Source organism: Globicephala melas, chromosome 4, assembly GCF_963455315.2.
Source record: "Globicephala melas chromosome 4, mGloMel1.2, whole genome shotgun sequence".
In the NCBI taxonomy this organism is placed as follows: domain Eukaryota; kingdom Metazoa; phylum Chordata; class Mammalia; order Artiodactyla; family Delphinidae; genus Globicephala; species Globicephala melas.
This window is the reverse complement of record NC_083317.1, coordinates 135,559,104-135,572,836: the sequence shown is the minus strand read 5'-3', so window position 1 is coordinate 135,572,836 and position 13,733 is coordinate 135,559,104. Positions and strand designations below refer to the sequence as shown.

Here is a 13,733-nt window from a genome sequence, read left to right as displayed (position 1 = left end):
CCATGTGAAAAGAGACTGAAAATCACAGTAACTTAAATGAGGCAGAACTTATTTCTCTCTAACATAAAAGTCAGGAAGTAGGCAGTCCAGGACTTTTATGGCAGTTCTGTTCCACAAAGTCCTCAGGGACCCAGATCCCCTCTAGCCTAGACTCTGGTCCTTATTTGGTTTAAGATGGTGGCCAGTCATCCATGTTCCAGGATGCAGAATGGATATGCCATTTGTCCTTCTAGGAAGTTTTCTGGAAGCCACATAACACCTCTACTTAAAAAGCTGGTTAGAACTTTGTCCTGTGGCTTCTCGCTGCAAGGGAGGCTGGGAAGTATCATCTTTGTCCTGTGGGACTCTGTACTTACCTAAAAACTTGAATGTTCTAGTTGAATGGAAAATGGCAAGAATGGATGCAGAATATAGGTCTTTGCAAAGAACACATCACAATAATATGTTAATGTGTTAACACTGGTATATAGTAATATTATAATAATGAAAGGGTTAACAATTTATCGTTATGCTGGTAGGGTGAAACCAGTTGAGATCTTAAGGTAACATTGATGGTCATTTTGGAAGTATGATCGGTAAACATTAAAAAAATCTAGTTGATAAATACATTACACATAGAGAATTAAATCTGATCTCTTATAAGGATTTTGAATTCATCATTTTAAAAACATACAGTGACATTTTTGCGGTGGCTGTACTGATCACAAGGAAATCTGACCAGTAGCCTAGAGAGCAGCTGTTTCTTGATCCCCCCCTTTCCTTGCACCCCCATTTGCTTTTAAATCTGTTCATAAGACTTTTTCTAAAGTATATGGACTGCTGAGGCATGTAACTCAAGAGGATTGTTCAAGATCCTTGAACTATGAGAAATGTTTCTGAAACATGATTTGAATTCACTTATCCCATAAGCTTTTTATTTTTTAATACTCAGAGACTAGTTTGGCACAGAGTAACCACTTAGCATACCCTAAATAAGATATTTTATTCTATAGTAATCAATCTGGAGTTCACAGATTTGTAAGAGATAAGACGAGCTTTGGGTTGACTCTCTATGCAGAAAGGAAAAATCATGTGTGTCAAAAAAAGGAATTCTGTTGTAACAAAATTGGGAACCTAAAAATAATCTTTCAGGATGTTTTTTATCAGTAAAATGAAGGTTTTAAACCAGCTTTTCCATTAAGAGACTCTGTGTGAAGAGTAGGAGTAAGCTTTTGATAGGGTACATTTTAGTATAAAGAATGGAAGGATTATCAAGTTGTCAGGGTTGAAATTGTTAGCCTATTAAAAAATTAATCTAATTTGGCCTAAAAAGTAAATGCCTCAAGAAAAAACCACATCCCCTTGCCATTGTTCAGCTGAAAAAAGAAGCAACAACAAAAACTTAAGTTGTGTGAATTTAAATTTGCACAATTATTGTCAATAATTTTTCATCACGAGTACTTTTCTCCACTTTCTCCATTCCTAATTTCTTAAATACTTATTTACCTGTGTCCTTTTCCTTTAAGATGTGAGTTCCTTGAAACTAGGGGGCCTGTCTTTTTCAGGAGGAGATATAAAACAGTGTTATATGGTGCTGTTAACTTATATATGTCAGTATTGTTTGTAATTTAATATATTATGGGCCAGTCCTTTTTACCCTTTCTTTTTCCCTAGACTGTAAAATACAATGAATGTGGAGGAATGCAGAACCCTGTAGTCTTACTTCTTGCCTAAGTTTACTGCACCCTCCCCCAGTAACACTTAATAAACACACTGGAGTGTAAGGACTAGCTTCTGAAGTCTCTCTAGAGGCCTGAAAATGGTGGGGACTTAGTAACTGAATGGGCTCTCCAGACACCAGTCTGAATCACCTCACCAGTAGGGGGAGGTTGTCAGTAGCCCTTTTTTTTTTACTCTGTGTCTTCACAAAAGATATCTTTTCAACTCTCCTAAATATCTGTAATAATAATATTATCTTTATTTTAAACTTCACTATTAATAACACTATAAAGTAGATTCTGTTCAGTTCTTTAATAGATGTTGAAATGATTCACGGGAAGGTTAAATGACTTGCTCAAGGTCACACAGTTAGATTTGTTAGGGAAGCTCGATTAGATTAGTTTGGCTACAAAGCCTATCTTCTCAAACACTGTGCTGTTACAGTATGTCTCCTAGGTAAAAATCTCTGGAGATTATTATTCTTGGAAGTCTAAGAAATTTAGACTCAGGGAATTGAAGTAGTTTGCCCAAGGACACAGCTAATATATAATGGAATCAGAATTTGAACTCCAGGTAGGCTGACTCCTGAGCCCGTAGTGTTAGCTGACATTCAGCATAATTGTTTTATATGCTGTCAACTTACATTGAATACATTTAAGTTGCTCTCCCACTAGAGGGCACGGAACTCATTCTGTTGCACTTTAAAGCCTCCCATGTTTACAGGTTAAAGCATATGAATCCTCCCCCCATTGTCTTTTGTAATTTTGCTACTCTATTCCAGAGTTCTTGTAACATAATATAATTTATTTCAATGAAATCATTTACAGATGGAAAAAATTGGAAGGAAAAAATATGTGTATAACACAGCCCCTGCCTTCAAAGAGCTTGCTTTCTGGTTGGGAAAAACCTAAGTATGGAAGTTGACCTAAACAGGAAAATAGGATGTACCTGCTTAAGTCTAAGTAGGTGAACTTATACACTGGATACTTTAGAACAAGTTAAAATTGTCCGTATAAAAAGAGGTTTTGTTTGGGGGTGGGTGGGGCAGAACCCTGACAGAGACAGTAGAATATAGGATATTGTTACTATAGTGGTTTCGTTTTCAGATACTTCAGACATCAAGGTGATATTTTTTATTTAGCCCTGTGGTGACAGTTAACATCATTTTTGTATGTCAAAATATTTGCATGTCTTTAACTTGGCTTAAAACCATTTATATATTTTAAAGTAACCGAATTTTAAGCATAGTATCTTGGTACAGTTATGTTAGGCTTACAGGTTTTTTCATAAACTGATACTTAATGGCTTTTGTTGTTAAATTCTGGCACTCTTATTTATCTATATCATGCTGGTCTTTTTTTTTTTTTTTTTGGTAAGTCAGCTGGCTTAAACGTGTGAGGTAACACTAGCCCTGAAGTACCTATTTAAAAATAACTTGTTTGGGAATATTATCACAGTAAATAGTATGTTCCTTTGTTACCTAAACTTTTTGCAATCATTATACATTGTTTATCTTTTAAAATCACTTTTACAGTCTATTTTGCAATTATAGGTTGCAAAGCTCTCAGGAGAGTGTGTACGTACAATCAGTGGAAGCAGAGTAGATTAGAAAGAGCATGTGTTTGTAATTAGGTACAACTTTATTAATTTGCCTAACTTTGGATATAATATTTAATCTGTTTTTTCTTCTATACTATGGCAGTGTAGCAAGGTCACTGTGAGTATTAAATGAGAATGTATAGCACCTAGCACATCACAAATGTTCAAGAATATTATGTTTATTAATAAGAATGCTGGTTGATAGAAGAAAGAACAAAGGTTGAGGAGGTCATGGTATTTTCTTTGTAGTTTTCCTGTGGGGAAATATCCCCATCCTTGAGTAAGCAGAGAAGCAGGGAGGAAACAGAGAAAGCCAACAATAAATTTTTTTTTTTGCGGTACGCGGGCCTCTCACTGTTGTGGCCTCTCCTGCTGCAGAGCACAGGCTCCGGACGCGCAGGCTCAGCGGCCATGGCTCATGGGCCTAGCCGCTCCGCGGCATGTGGGATCTTCCTGGACCGGGGCACGAACCCATGTCCCCTGCATCGGCAGGCGGACTCTCAACCACTGTGCCACCAGAGAAGCCCAAATTGGTTGTTTTGACACTTATTTGTAGCTTGGGATAATTAATTTTTTAGGAAGGGAGAAGATTCTTTGCTTTGGTTACCCTGTGCCTTTTCACTACCAAGGACTTGAAACAATAGTTTTACATAGCTATTTAACAGATTTAAGGCTTTATTCCACATCCAGATGGGAAGATAGAATTATTTATTTTGTGAAATTCAAGTGATCAATAGAATTTTACAATTATAATTTCTAAAATATGAAATTTTTATTTTTCCCTTTCAAAATATGACTTGGTTGTTTAAATTCGACAACTTAGAAATTGTTAGTAAATCTTAAATTTCTTTTGTTTAAACTTTGTGCATTCTTGAAAATAACATCTAGTAGATTGAAGATGGTCTTGGTAAAATAAGAAAAAGAAAACGTTAGGTTCATGGTATTTATATTCTCGTAAAATGCTTCTTTATCTCTAGTTCTCTTTTATGGATTCACTGCAGACATTATCACTGCAGCTGTCACTATAGGGTTAAACATTTGCTATTTTGTAACATATGAAAGCAGTTAAGCTGTTTGGAATTGTTTACTTGCTAAAACCAGTGTTAGTCAGCAGAGGCAGTACACCAGATTTCCTTGTGGCTTTTCGTGGAAAATGTTAAAAGCGCACTCATTTTTCAGTTACAGAGTTTTTTAGTTTGATCTGGATTAGTCACAGAACTGGCATGAACCTTCTCATTGTGAAGGCTGTCCAAATGCACTATTTTTTTTCTCCTGCTAGAGGAAGTTGCATCCTGAGCAGTAGCTCAGCTCTCTGGTAAGTGTAACATGTGAGCATTACTAGGCATTTCATTCTGCGGTTCTGCAGTCTTTGCTCTTCAGACTGTTGCTCAGTTGAAATGCTACTGTGGCGCCGATCCTGAGGTTCTCTTATTTTTTAAGGACCTACTCATTTGAAGGTGTCAGTGGCATTTTGCAAGATCATCTGAGGAACAGGAAAGCATCTGAAATCGACTGAAAAGGGTAACTGTAGCGGTTTTCACAGTGGAAGGAAACTATACTGGCACAGAGGCAGATGATTGAATAAAGTAGTTGGCTCAAAGAAGATGCACAGTCTGCTGTTTCTTCCTCTGAATGAAGAGTCTTTAATGGAAGCTGTATTCATGTGGAGATCAAAGAAAACACTGGAATGATAAACTACTGGGTTTTTTTTCCCCTTCTCTTTTTTAAAAATGAAAAGCCTGAAGCAGTAATTTGAGCTCAGATGCCTTCTAATTCCTTCGCAGCCTGCCTGTTCCATTCGGATTCTCCGCTAACACCATTTCTGCCTGGTGCCTGTGTCCTTTTGCTGGAGCAGCTACAGACCACTGCCTGATGGAGGAAGAATGAACGCTCTGCCTTGCCTATGCTGTCGATGGGAATAAAGCTAACTGTTTCTTATATGGAATATCTGGATTATTCAAGCCATATTCTAGTACCAAGAGTCCTATTGTCTCTTGTGGTCTGACTCATCGCATGTAAATGTACTGCAGCTTTGCTATTAATGCAGAGTGTTGTTTGTTTTTTTTTCTTTCTCAAACACAGAAAGAATTGTCAACCTCTGAGCAACATTTTGAGAATTTGTATTGAGCTCTCGATGTATTTTTTTTCTGGATAGTATCAGCATTAAACCAGTGAAGCTGAAGAAATGAAGACAAATTAGAAGTGGAAACAGAACAATGAGATTTTATTTTTTGTTTTCAATTATAAGCAAGCCAGCTACTGGTAACTATATGACCTTGCAGGCAAGAGCGGGTACAGCTGCGATCTTCTCTGTCACAGCAGTTGTTTCTCATCTTATTCTGCAGCGTGTGTTGATGTCACCCAGACAGTGATCTTTTTATGCAAGTAAATTTCTGTGAAACAGAGGGATGTGATGACTGTTTTGGTAGGGGAAAAATATTTTTAAATGAGCTTGTCCTGGACTCAGTTTTAGTTATTGACATGTTGATGTCAAATTTCTTTTGAGTTTTACAGTAACCCAACAGAAAATAACAGAATTGTTTTCTTAGTAAGTTACAAGTATGTAGTTATAATTTTAAACTTCACTTTTTCCGATAGTATTTATTAACTTTAAAAAACCAGCTGCGCTGTTCAGAGAATGATTCTAAGTGTTGTACAGAAGAGGAGGAAAAACTACTTGTGCTCTTCCAACTGTGACTTTTAGCACATAGCTTAGAATTCAGTTTTTTAAAAGAGCGAATGAGTCGAGTGTGTATTGTTGTTTTGGAGGAGGTAGAAGATGAGTCTCCTGCATTCATTTCTAAGTTGCCACAGGAAAATAAGTCCCTACATTCTCCACCTTCGGGAAGTGTATTGGTAAGATATGAGAGTTTATGTTTACTGTATACTACTGAACTAGTAGGGTAAATTTTATTTTTTAAGAATAAATGTAATTTGCACTAGTTTCATTAAAAACCCAAATTAAAGCAGTATAGGTGTGTGAATATGATGCAATATTACTTGTAAATGAATGCACACATTTCTGATTTTCACTTATTCAGATGTTTAAATAACATTTCAGACTTTATCTCTTAATCTCTTAAAAAGACTTTTAAAAATAATTTGAGGATAGTAGTTATAGCAACCACATTTCTGTTTTCACTTAGTGGTTTTAAAAACCGATGTAACAGGAACGAGGGACTGTATGTTTTAGGAAAGGTTGACTACTGCCAGCAACACCAAGGCACAGCCTTTTCTGTAATGAATTGTATGTATTTACATGCAAGGCTGTTACATGAAAAAGAGTCAGACTTCATCTTTAATCTTATTTTTAATGCTGTTGTCAATTGACTTCTTGTTTGACTAGTATAATATGATACCTTATCAGGGAGGCTGTGTCGTTGATTAAGAACTTGTTATATTTAGATGTTCATGTGTCTGCCTCTTCATGTTATTCAGGTTTACAGTAATTTTTGGTTTTTGAATAGTAGTGATTTTCATCAACTGCCAGATTTTCTTTCTTTGGGTTTTTATCTTTATACATGTAATACTAACCCACGCAAGTTGTTTTGGTGCCCCAAACAGAACTTTTCAAGGAGGCCTTCGTGGGCCTCCACATGGGCTAGGAACTACTTGTTTGACAAGTTATATCCCACAAATAGATGTTGAGATGTGACACTTGTATTTGGAAGAGACTTTCTTTTTACCGTATGTATATTCAAAAGGCCTCCACTCATATAAAATAAAATCTGATTATGCTTATGCTACCTAATTTTGGTCATACGGTATTGATTTTTTTTTTTTAATTAGGCCTTTTTTCCAAGGAGGAATCCTGTACTTTCATATGATTTGACTTCATGAAACTTGGTTCATGTCAAAAGCCAAGTGATTATCATGATAGGGAAGAAAATTTTTAGATTTAAAAGTTATGTGGAAATAGCTTTAGAATCATCCATGTGGTGTGATTAATGTTTTTATTACTCTCTTGTATTTTAGCCATCACTGGTGCAAGCTATATTTAATGGAGATCCTGATGAAGTTCGAGCACTAATATTTAAGAAAGAAGATGTTAACTTTCAGGTAAAACAGTTTCACTGATACCAGCCTTGAAACCTATTTTTCTAGAGTTATGATTTTTGTTAAAAGGCATAACACAATTCTGTAACAGCTGTTTTAAACGAGGGTAGAAGGGTCTTGAAGCAAACAGGAAGGGACTGGACATATATTCAGGGTAATGACTAAAACACAGGAGAACTAGGAGCCAATGCGGGTTTTTTGTTCCCCCAACTTTGTACTTCGAAAATTTTCACAGAATAGTTGAAAAAAGACTTTGAATACCCATATAACCTCCACTTATATCCAGCATTGATAACATTTACCACATTAGCTTTCTCTCCCATATTTACACAGATTATATTTATACTACACATATATTTTTTTCTTTCTTTTGCTGAATCCCATTTGAAAGTAAGTTATAGACATCATGACACTTCACTGTTAAATACTTGTGTGCATTTCAGATGAGGGTTCTTTCTTTTTTTGTGAACTTGAAAGAAGAGACATGTCTATAAAATTTATAATATATCTAACTTGATTGTGAGATCAAATTTGCTTTCTGTGAATAACATTATACACAAAGACTCATCTGTTTGGGGTCTCGCAGCAAATAAAGACATACTGTTTGAAAATTCCTCAGACTTTTAAAGATACAGTGGATTTAACATTCAGGACTGACATGACGGACAGTTTTAGAAAGAGTGGGCGTATGGATAATTTCCTTCCATATATGTTTCTCCAGTGGCCAGACGTTTTTTAATTTACTAAACTGAGGCTGAAAATATATAATTAACTATAATAAGATCAAATTTATTAATGTATATGTTTTTACTGGAAGTGACTGTTTTCAGTATCTTTTTCATACATAATTCAGTTCTCTGAATGATGGAGAGTAGGGAGAGGTCATGATTCCTAAGGTCCCTATAGCAACAGCAAAACAGATTACCTGGAATTGATTGGCCAGTTCTAAGAAAGCTGTGCTCTGCCAGCTCATCTCCAACTCTCATCTTTTCCCTCATTCTTCTGGACAGTACTATTGTGACCACTTGATGTTAAGTAGATAAAAGAGGTATTTATCTTATTTTTAAAGGTTGAATTAACTGAATAGATTTGAATCTTTAACTAAAATTGTTCATCATTACATTTTTTTTTCCTTAAACATTCCTAAGTGAATTGCATTTAAGTTTACATTTATTGGAAACATGCACCTAGTTCAGGATTTATTTTAAACGGAGCGCTGGTCACTTTACGTAACTGGGGTGTTCTAGAGAGTCTGCTTTCTGTAAGACAGAAAATAACTATAGGGGTATAGACTAAGGAAAAGGAGAAAAAGGCTTTCTGTTCTGTTTAACTCTAGTATTTTTTGTTTGTTTTAAATAGAACTAACAAATCTCATCTTGGTGAGAAAGTTTGGACTATAATCCTACTTACCATGGTTAATTTCTCCATCATTACAAAGTCTCATTATAGCCAACTGCTTTTCTGCCATAGTAATCAAATTATCTTAAGTTTTTAAAATTTTATGCTCAAAAAATCATGTTTGAGCATCAGTTTATTCTCCTGTGATGTCCTTGGGAGGTATTGTGTTATCTGTAACTAGTGTGTGACCCCCTAACTTTTATGACTTTTAGCTTCTGCTTTTCTCCTTATAGATTCCTTTCCTTGCTTACTTTTAAAACATCGTTTCTTAACATCTCCTAGCTTGTTCTCTTGCTCTGAAACTTAGAACCAAGCTTAGAACTAAAAGTCTGGTTAGTGCTTCAAATCAGTATGAGAGTGACTTTGTCTTCAGTGATTCATGGGTTTTTGACAAATTTTTTTACAGTTGCTTTTCTCGTGTGACTCTTCACAGTTGAGAGTATAGTCATAATTATCAGATGTGTTAAGTCTTTGGCCATTGTTCTAATTTAGGATGGTAGTTTTTGTTTTTCTATTTTTGTCCTCTATGATAAGGAATCGCATAGAGTTCTAAGAGGCAGGTATGTATGTTTGTGTATGTGCAGGTGTGTGTAATAAAACTTAACTGTTTTGTAATATAAAACCCACTCACTCTTGATAGGTAATAAAATATTTTTAAGCTTTATGTCAGTGCGACAGTGGTGTTTTTCTAAAATAGATTTATTTAAATGAGTATTTGAGAATAACAGCTGACTTTTTGAAATTTACATTTTTTGCAGTTATTTTTGTAAAATTTTAGAGTGGGTAAAAGAGCTCACATTTGGTTCTATACTCTATACTGTTAAGTAAACATTGTTAATTATTTTAGGTTAGCTTCTTGAGTCATATCCTGAAGTTCTGAATACTGTGGACCACTAAATAGCATCTTTCTTAGTAACACACCTAATTGATTTTTAAAAAACTAATATAAAATATTACACATTCATATTATTTGGTCTGAGAAGGAAGTCTTTTATTGTAGAAGCTAGCTGAGATGATTTCACCAGAAAATACTGGAGTTTTATATTTGGAGGCTTTGGGCCACAAGTAGTTGACTGAGTAAATATAGGTTTATTGCTTATATAGTAATTTAATCCAGAACAAGGTAATTGATGGGGGATTGGTTAAGACAGTAATGTCATATCTCTGAGTGAGCTTCTCTGTGAGACTCTTGGCTTTCTCCTCCTGGTAAAGAAATGATTGCTGTATCCTGCACTCAAGACAAACAGCCAGAGAAAGTGGAAAGGAAATTCTCCCTGTACATTTCCTTTTTTTCTTTTTTAATCAAGCAAAAAGATCTTTTCCAGAATCCCCACAAAACTCCTGCTGAGTTTCCTCGGTTACAAGCCCACTGTAAACCAGTCCACCAGCAGAGGTAGAAGGGGATTAACTTTTTGCTTAGATCAGTCATTGTTCATCACCTGGTTCATCCCCTAGGGTGAGAGGCTTATCATCAGTAATTATATTGCACTCCGTATCTGGAGAAAATCAGCATTTTCATGAAGGAATAAAAGGGAAATAGTTGTTTGGGTAGGTAACCTAGTAGAAGAAGATTTTTTATTGCCTAAAAATAGTTGAAATAGCAAACTTTTAGAAGAATAAGTCACTTGGATATGGAAGAAGCACTGTAAAACAAACAGGTGAAACGGTCAAAAAAATTTAAAGGCAGATTGGTATACATAATGTAAAGAACAGTTGGAGCATAAGTTGTAAGACCTAAGTGCTTCTATCTTCTTACCTTTATGCTACATGAACAAATCCATTTCACTTATTAGGACTCACTTTTCTTTTGTAAAATGTGTGGGATTACATTAATGGCCTTCATGTTTTTTTCACACCCCAAATTTGGGATGCTCTAAAAATTCCAAGTGACCTTGAATGACCTCCTGCTTTTGCCCAGAAGGTTTCATTTGTATTTTCAGGTTTATGTGGCCAAAATAATAATAATAAATGACTTTCCCTAGGATTTACCAGAACTTAATGCCATGCCATGTTGTGGAGCCCAAATAATTAAATTTGAAATATTAATAACATATTTCAGAGGAAAGGTATGACTTTATAAGAAAATTTTCTACAAGCAGAAATTGTTTTTCTTAATCCACAGTGATAGAAATTGGTGTTAATTATAGCCTTTATTTCAGAGACAGTGATGTACCTAAACATTTTTATGGTACCTGCCTTTAACTCACACAGCAATCTTGTAAAGTTGGTAGGCTAACATTTCCATCCCACCAATAGGTGACAGAACTAAAACTTAGAAAGTATGTAGCAGAACAGACATTTGAACCTATGTAGATTTGACAGAAGCCGGGAAATAAAAAAGTAAATTGGAGAGAAATATTTTTTCTTTTGCCAAATAGTGCCATAAAGCAATAATTGTTAAAAAATGGATTTTTCCCCCTAAAAGTTATGTCCACATTCTGTGTGGACTCCTACCTTTTAAACTGTAATGCAAATGTGATCCTGATTTTCATAGTCAAGTGCTATTAAAATTTTAGCATTGCAAATGAGTGAATAAACAAGCCTCCCTTAGTGCCATGTTCTTTGGCTGGTTAAAAACGTCATTCGAAGTAGTGTCAGACTGGGGGTAATTATAATCTAGCCAACACCGTTTTTAGTGTTTAAAACAGGAAGTCTTAGATTATGACTTCTGTGACTGTGACCCTTTTTAAACTCAAAAGAATTGATTAAGAGCTAGTCAGTAGATCTTGCCTGTATCATATAAACTTGATAATTTTGAAAATGCTACCTTGTATATTTTACATATTGGTTTCTGAATTTAGATGTACTTTTTTATTCAGAATATTTTGGTATTGATTTTGCCAAAGTAGTCTTCAAAATTATTAACATCTTCTAAGCTTTCAAAAATACTTTCTGGGATCATTGAAATGATGTTGCTTTTACTTTGTCAGATAAAGTGTTTGGTAAATACATACATGTACGTGTATGTACATCACACAAGGAGATCATTTGTTTTCATTATTATTGTAATAAGATAGTTGGCAGTTTACACAAAGTAGTAAACCATAAGTTTACACAGGTTGCCTGAATTCCACCCACCCTCATTCTTCACAGTGTTCTCTAGTCTTTTCTATAAATTAGCAAGAAGTGCTCTAATCTTTAATAAATCTTTCTTGTGACCACAAGTCGCTTCTGCTGGCTGTCAGTACACCAAGCTGTTGATGTTTCTGGAGAGGTTCTTAAAAACCTCCTCACTCAGTTACTTGAGGTTATATGAACTCTCTGTCCCAAAACTGTATGTGTGTACATGGTCTTCTGTAGTTACAGTAATTAGTATTGTGGCCCGCAAACCTCCAGCCCCATCTCAAGTGTACCCACCCAGTTCCCAGCTGGCTTCCACGGAGCATGGAGTGAAACCGGGGAGGTAGTGAAGAGAGAAGAACCAGGTCGGCTTCCACCCCGGAGAGGGTTGCCCTGTAGTTTCTCCATCCCCAGAAACTGCACCTCTCCTCTGTTCTTGCCAGTGCTTCTAGATTTCAGCCTCAGATTTTTAAATTTTCTTCACCAATGTTCTTGTTCCCTCCAAGATCCATAAATGAGCGTATGTTCCATGTCATTGTGACTAAATGGCTGTTAATGCTGGTCCTGAAACAAAGGAGGTTTTGTCTAATGAAACCAGCTGTTTTTTCAGCTAGAAACTGGTGGTGATTTATCTTTGTATTCCATTCATTGTTTTTTATTTGGCATATATGTTTCTTCATTTTCCTTTTTTTCATCCTGTATATTTGGGGAATCAGTCCATACCAGTCTAGAGAGAGCTTCCTTATTCTTTATAATCACATAGTTCTACGCTTAGGTGTTTATAACAATTTATTTAACCAGTCCCCCTTTTGGAGGGCATTTGGATTATTATTAGTCTTTATTGCTAATTGGTAATAAATGAGATAAATTCACCAAGTAAACAGACATTCTGGTGGGCAAGCAAAACTTTAATTAATTTATTTTTTAAGTAAAAGGTTTATTTAGAGGGATACATACTCCATAAACAGAGTGTAGGCTGACTCAGAAGGCGAATGCATGGAAGCAAAACTTAGAATGTTGGGATTTATTATGGATTATTTAAATATGTTATCAACTTCCCAAATAGACTAAATGTCCTCTAAGTTCTTTATTTGAAGCAATTTTAGTGGACATGTTTGTATAAATTGGTGGTGGGTAAATAATGATAGTTATATAGAATAGTAAAAATGTCATAGATTGTGTCCTAAATTTCAGCCTGAGCTGAAATTACTGATTGGCCTGGTAAGTCTCATCTAGCACCTCTGCCTATTTTTATTTAAGTTTTATTGAAGTATAATTGACATGCAATAAATTGCATATATTTAAAGTGTATAATTTCATAAGTTTTGACATGGGTGGGTATGTGCCTGTGAAACCATCACCACAATCAAGATAGTTAACGTTCCCATCATTCCCAAAGGATTCCATTTGCCCCTGACCTCTGATCTGCTTTGTGTCATTATAGATTAATTTGAATTTTCCAAAGCTTTATACGATATGTCCTCCTTTTATCTAGCTCTTTTCTCTCAGAATAATTATTTTGAGATTCATCCATGTTGAGGCATGTGTTAACAGTTCATTACTTTCTGTTGCTGAATAGTATTCAGTTGTCTCAATATACACAATTTGTTTATCCACTCACCTGTTGATAGAGTTTGAGTTGTTTTTCTTTTTCATCTATTACAAATAAAGCTACTGTGAAGGCATGTCTACAGGTCTTTGTATGAACATATGCTTTCCTTTCTCTTGGGTAAATATATGTTGGTGGAACGGTCAAACCATATGGTAGGTGTATGTTTAACTTTTTAAGAAACTGCCAGCTGTTTCCGAACTGGTTATACCATTATACAGTCCCACCAACGGGATATGAGAACTACAGTTTTTTCCACATCTTGCCAATATTTGGTATGATTAGTCTTTTCTAATCTTAAACATTCTAATAG

The 13,733-nt window shown here is 35.3% G+C and overlaps 1 protein-coding gene across 7 annotated transcripts in view; it reads left to right on the top strand.

The window, feature by feature from the left end:
• Positions 1-13,733, top strand: part of ANKRD28 (ankyrin repeat domain 28) — a 186,778-nt gene that overhangs the window by 57,035 nt on the left and 116,010 nt on the right. For 2 of the 7 annotated variants that reach the window (XM_060298625.1, XM_030876379.2), the window contains exon 2: positions 7,273-7,356. The exons of 2 other annotated variants lie outside the window; for them this stretch is intronic. In XM_060298625.1, the coding sequence (XP_060154608.1) occupies positions 7,343-7,356 (14 nt within the window). In that variant the 5' untranslated portion in view covers positions 7,273-7,342. Of the gene's footprint in view, positions 1-4,594; positions 4,613-4,659; positions 6,154-7,272; positions 7,357-13,733 lie in introns of those variants that run through there. 3 more of the 7 variants (XM_060298626.1, XM_030876377.2, XM_060298624.1) reach the window with 3 other exon arrangements.